At 37.5% G+C, this 6000-nt stretch overlaps 1 protein-coding gene across 1 annotated transcript in view; it reads right to left on the reverse strand.

The window, feature by feature from the left end:
• Nucleotides 1–6000, reverse strand: part of LOC106950537 (rho GTPase-activating protein 26-like) — an 85290-nt gene that overhangs the window by 22788 nt on the left and 56502 nt on the right. The window contains exons 5-12 of the mRNA XM_015037461.1: nt 5708–5809; nt 5507–5617; nt 5150–5254; nt 4661–4790; nt 4293–4393; nt 3904–3998; nt 2001–2079; nt 474–510 (exon numbers count right to left, since the gene is read on the reverse strand). Of these exons, the coding sequence (XP_014892947.1) occupies nt 474–510; nt 2001–2079; nt 3904–3998; nt 4293–4393; nt 4661–4790; nt 5150–5254; nt 5507–5617; nt 5708–5809 (760 nt within the window). The remainder of the gene's footprint in view (nt 1–473; nt 511–2000; nt 2080–3903; nt 3999–4292; nt 4394–4660; nt 4791–5149; nt 5255–5506; nt 5618–5707; nt 5810–6000) is intronic.

Raw genomic sequence — 6000 nt, forward strand, 5'->3', positions numbered from 1 at the left:
TCCCTAAAGTAATGGCATTACTTTTTTCAGTTTGCCTCATATATACATATATATAGGTTTAATTTATATTAAAGCTATATGAATGTGTAGTATATAGGGAGTTTTTTGTGTATGTAAGAAAAAGAAAACTTTACTTTAATACATTACTTTTGCTAATTGGGTCCATTTTCTCTGTCGTACATTTAAGAACTCCACTTTAAAGGTTCACAGCTGAGCAAAATCCAGATGTGTTCTGACAAATGGACAAAGCAACCATTGAGTTCAGACGAACGTGTCTAAATCCCACCCTGAGGCCAGCTGAAAGAGCCTGATGTTTTTTTTTGTTTTTTCTCACAACTGAACTGTGCTTTTCAACACGTTTGTTTAGACACGAGAAGCATCTCACTGCATCAAGGTTAAAAATGTGTTTCCAGTTCAAATATATTAATCTCCAAACCCTTTGTATAAATAAATGTTGAAACTGATCAACTTACTGCCTTCAGTTTGGTTGTCTTTGTTGAGATTGTACACCTGAAAACAAGAGAACAATTAGAAGAAGTTATTCTTTTTCATGAATAAAACTTTTTCTAGCAAACCTCCCCTCTTGGTGCAAATGCAAAATATTTAACAGGTTATTAATATGTATATGCTATTGAGAAAATGCATCCAGACATCACATTTAATTTTGGTTTTAGAACACCCTGTAAATCCAATTAGCCATATCTGCACAGAAAAATAGAAAGTGATTGCTTTTGTGTGTTATCTATAGCAAAAGTAAAGGACTTTTATTCATAAGACATTTATTTTATTTGATAAAGTAATTTACACTCAAGGTTGAGTATGTATGCACTTAAATGGTTTTGCTTTTTACAAAGGCAACGGTAAAAATTTGACAGTTTCTGGTTTTATCTCAAAAAAGAGGTTGAGGTAGTAATGTGACTCATGAAAACAACTGTGTAAATAATCAATGGTTTATCTACAGTAATGAGGTAAGGTCACATCCATGCGAATATGTGTTGAATAAATGTTCTGAAAAGTACTCCGAGGGTATTATTGTGTACACTGCCCACATTATGGGGGAAGGTCAGTCCAAAAAGGGCTTAAGTCAGCAATTTCAAACTTTCAAGTTTCAAAGGGTGCTGAAAACATTTTCACACCCCTTGAACATTTTCCACAAACACCCGTGTACTTAAGAGGGATTTACTATCACAAACTAACACAAAGCAGTGGATAACTGCGAGGTGAGGCATAAATGATGCGCGGTTTTCAACACTTCTATAAATACACATAAAAAGAAGTGTGACATGCAGTTATATTTAGGTTTGCCTCGAGTCAATACATAGCATAATCTGCTGCAATTGCAGCTGCACATCCTTTGGGGTATGTCTACAAGTTTTGCCCATTTACAGACTGGAATTATTGACTGAAACAAACAAGTTGAATAGACACAAATAAGCACAGCTGAACTAAAGCCTTTTTAAAATAAAGTGAACATTCCTAAGCTTTTCACATAAAAAAAAAAAAACTAAATGGATAAAAATTTGAAAATAAAGCTTATGTTAGAAACTTATTTTTCAAGGGTGGCTTTGTCCTGCTGTAATACTCAATCAGATTGAACTGATTAAACTATAACAGTTACAAAACAAACATGCCCAAACATCAAAGGTGGCTTTACAGATGAGGTAGAAAACACAAGCACATTTTATTTTTCGACGGGTCTCCTGAGTTCTGCAGCTGCACGTTCCAGCTTGCGTGGTGTCAATTACCTTTGCCCGTTTGCATGCGGACATGAGGGAGGTGTCGAGACACGAACGGTTCTGAATGTGGGCGCAGAGAGCAGCACTAAAACAGTTAAACGTAGCAAAACGTAAAGTTTGTAAGCCTAAACTAAACCATTTGTTGTACATGTGGAAAAGTTTCACAAAAGCTCAGAGGACATGACGTCCCCTTCTCTCCTCCTTTGTCTCCATCACTGTTTGTCTTTGTCATATAAGCACAAACTAGTAACCATGGTAACCTACCGGTTCTCTACCGTCCATAGCCTCCATCCACAACCTGCGATCCTCCTCAGACAGAGCCTGCATGGTGATTATGCCTTGTCTGCACTCACACACACACACGCACACAAACACACAAGGGACATTAGCGTTTTAAATTTTATGGTAAGTGGCAAACATTTTCAGTTAGAGGCTATTAGATCAACAAATTTCCCAGTACTGGCCAAATGCACATGAAGGAGCACATCCAAATACCACATTTTGCATAGGAACAAATGCCTTATAAGTAAAGTATACCTGTAATCATGACATTTTATTTGCAAAACTCTGTAGAAGTTAAAAAAAAGAAAACACCTTTAAAAAAAACTTTCAGACTGATTTGAATATGAAAATTTTATTTTTTTCCCCCCCAATTGCAAACGTGTTCTGTTGCACGCTTGAGAGTTCTGATGCTAATCTGCTGAAATCTGATGATCAGCTGCTCAGATCAGATTTTTCACCATAAAAGGATCAGAGGCAGATGATGTATGTTCCCTGAAATATTCATCAGCTAGCAAGAATTCATTAATCCACGAAGAGAAGACGAATCATTCTGAGGGGAGCAGCGCTCGTTGTGTATTCTCACATCTCTGTCACTCACACAGTCCCATTAGCTAAATCTGTCTCTGCCTTCTTACAAGTTCACAATCAATCCTGCTCTAGTCACTCTGTCAGCATGAGAGCATTCATCTTCTTCTTGCTCCCACGCTCTGCGCCAATCATGATCCACTGCCCCAATACAGGACATCACTCATCCAGACGAACTCTGACCAGAAAGCAGACACATCCTGCCGCCTCTGCTGCTAGGTAAGTAAACCTTCTCAGTCTGTTCTAATAGTGGTGGAGATTTAAGGTGAAAAACTTGGAAACTATATTATCAGTTTGTACAGTCCAAAGTTTTTTTTAAAAAAGTTGTTAAGCCACAAGAGACAGAGACTCTTCCTTTAGAAGCATTTATACTTTGTAAAATGTAAAAACAGTATGAAAACACCAATCAAAAAGACTTAAAAGGGAAGAAATGCAAAAGGAGTTTTAGGAGGTAATGTAGAGGAAAATGTGGAAGAGCTAGAGGAAGGACAGCGCAGCCACCAGGTTTCTTCTTGATTAAGCCAATAGCACCCTCATGTGTCTGTGGGGGCAAATTACAACACAGCAAAACCTAAAGTTGGAAATCAGCTTTGTTAAATTGTGTTGATCTAATATACAGGTTCAGCTCAATAAATAAGAACATCAGCAGGTTAATTATTCAAATCAGTTAAAAATGAAAAACTCTTTCATAAAGATTCAACAAAACAATATTTTTAAGTGCTTACTTTAGTTAGATTACATTAGGCTAGGTCATAATGAATCCCAATATTCTGTTTCTTAGAAAATGTGAATGATTTTTGTGATTTCAGGTGAAAAACTGTTTGGAAAGTCACAAACGGTCACTACAACTGAAGCAGGTTGTTCACACAGTGCTGCATTCAAGGATATTAATGGAGAGTTGAGTGGAAGGAAAAAGTATGGTAGAAAAAGGTACACAGCCAACAGGTACTACTGCAAGATTAACAGAATTATGGAGCTAATATCATTTAAGAATTTGTGAAAAATTATAAAATATTCCTTTCTTATTTGTTTAATCCTGAGTTTTTGCAGCTATGAGTAAAAACCATTAAACGTAGCAGAAATAAACACTAGCTATTTCAGTTTGCATACGTAATAATTTTACTTTTTGAACTAAATTGTGAAAATAAATACATGTCTCAATGATATTTCAAGTTGTTTTAGATCCACCTGTCAGTATAAATAAAGCCAAATGATAACAGATGAGTAGGTGAAAGGAAAATGGTTTCAGTACCTTGTCATTTAAAAAGGTGAAGCAGGTGATCAAACAACAAACTCTAACCTGTCCATGGCCTCGACATCAAAACAGAACCTCTTTTCTATGGACTCCGTCTTCCTCCTGGTGCACGACTTCAGGATGAAACTCTCCTCCTCACCCTGATCAATGTAGTCCAATAATAACATTCACACAAACAGGTATTTCAACTAAACAAGCATTTCACATGGTGATGGAGGTTAGCTTGATGAAGTAAAGTGAAGCAAAGATGAATCACTTCGCTCTTTCTGAAGCTGCAGATTAATTGACGCTCTATATTTCTGACTGAAAATTTATTGCTAAAGTTTTTATGCTTCAAAGTGAAGTGCTACTCTGTGTTGGTCTATTACATAACAAATTGCAGACTGTGGTTTAAAATGAGGACAAGAACCCTGATTGGTGAGTGACACACTCACCATTTTTCCCCCTGATTTGGGGTCAAACACAACCATGGCGAACTTCTTGGGCTCACGGTGGTAAGTGCAGTAGTACTTCACCCAGGTAGAAACAAAGGAACCTGAGAAATAAGGAACAAGAGCTGAGATGAATGATTGCATCAGACAGGACAAGAGGGCGGAGGAATAAAGAGAAAAGTTCAAAGAGACAGAGATGGACAGAAGTTAAACAATAGCAGCAAAAAAAAAAAAAAGAAAGAAAAGCTGAGTAGGTCCAGGTTCAGGGATAAAATGTGCTACCATGGAAACCACAGGAAGCCTTGGCTGCTGTCAGGTCACAGATACGAGGTGGTTTCTGTAAGCAGAAACCGAGGTGGGCTTTTACTCACGCTTCTCCAGGACGAACAGGTAGCCCTCCATGGTGTGCTGGCTGACACTCTTGTGCTCATGAGGGTTCTCCTTCATCTTCCTCATCAGACTCTCAACCTCAGACCTCGTGCTCTCAAAACGGTTCCTTGTCTGTACGCACAAGCACAAGAAGCAAAATCTGTACTGATTAAACATTATCTGATTTGTTTTCTATCAAATTATGCCCACAGGAAACTTCACACAGGCAGAATCACATTCAAAAGCATTTAGAGAGAGAAACTTCAATCAAAGCCTTTAGTTCCTGGTAATATCATGTAGGCAAATTCTATACATTTACAGTCATGACTTCAGAACAAATATAGCTTTGTTATGGCATAACAATTAAAAACTGCTTACAGGACACCAAACAGCTGGAAACAAACAATACAAAAAGGATTTCAATTGATCTGTAGTCCCAACTACATCTAAACAAAAGTCTAATACATGTATGTTTGTTTTTGGGTTCTTACATTCTGTATGCTGATAGTGAGATCAGTTTTGAAGTGGTTGAAGTCCTTTGCCAGCTCATAGCCATGATGATAGTAGGTGAACAGGCCTTGAAGAAATGCCAACAGCTGAACCAACGTCCAACAACAACAAAGAGGGAATAAGATGAGCAGGCAAATAAAAATAAAAACACTTTTTCTCAGCAATGTGGGCAACAACTTTCTTTTAAATCTTCAAAAACCACAGCTGAGATGCCCTCAACTAAAACTCAATCATTTTTTGGTACCAAAAGAAGACATGTCAAGGTGTAATGCAAAACATTCAGCAGATAAGTTAAAGGAACAGTTAAAGGTAAATAACAAAATGCAGTGTTGTCTTACAGGCTCCACAAAGTCAAACATCTTCCTCTCTTGGACCTCTTGCACCTTAAAGACGTACTCCAGAGAAACTTCGTAGAAATGTTGCCTTACATGATCCACCTGGTTGTCCGCCTAAAACAGAAAATAAGATGCACACAAGTGGTAAATCACAGGGACAGAAGGAGAAACTCAAGAGATGCAGACGTAGACAAATGTCCTTACTTCATGTAGATGGGACTCTTTTTTCTTTGCTGAAAGGCTCAAATGCTTCTCTAGCACTGCACAATATTTCTCTGTCTCTTTGTCATATTTCTTCTTGGCTTCCTGCCACACAGAATACAACAGAATACAGTTTTTCAATCAATATATCAATCAATATATCTTTATTGATGATGCCCTTTTCCAATAGAGGAAAAGCTTCAAGAAGCGCCACACAAACAAGGTGTAACAACAACAAAAGAAGTTCCCTGCACTATAAACATAACTGTGGAAATCTTGTATATTTCCCTCTAAAT

Source organism: Poecilia latipinna, unplaced genomic scaffold, assembly GCF_001443285.1.
Source record: "Poecilia latipinna isolate Pla-1442-1.1 unplaced genomic scaffold, P_latipinna-1.0 Scaffold406, whole genome shotgun sequence".
NCBI lineage: Eukaryota > Metazoa > Chordata > Actinopteri > Cyprinodontiformes > Poeciliidae > Poecilia > Poecilia latipinna.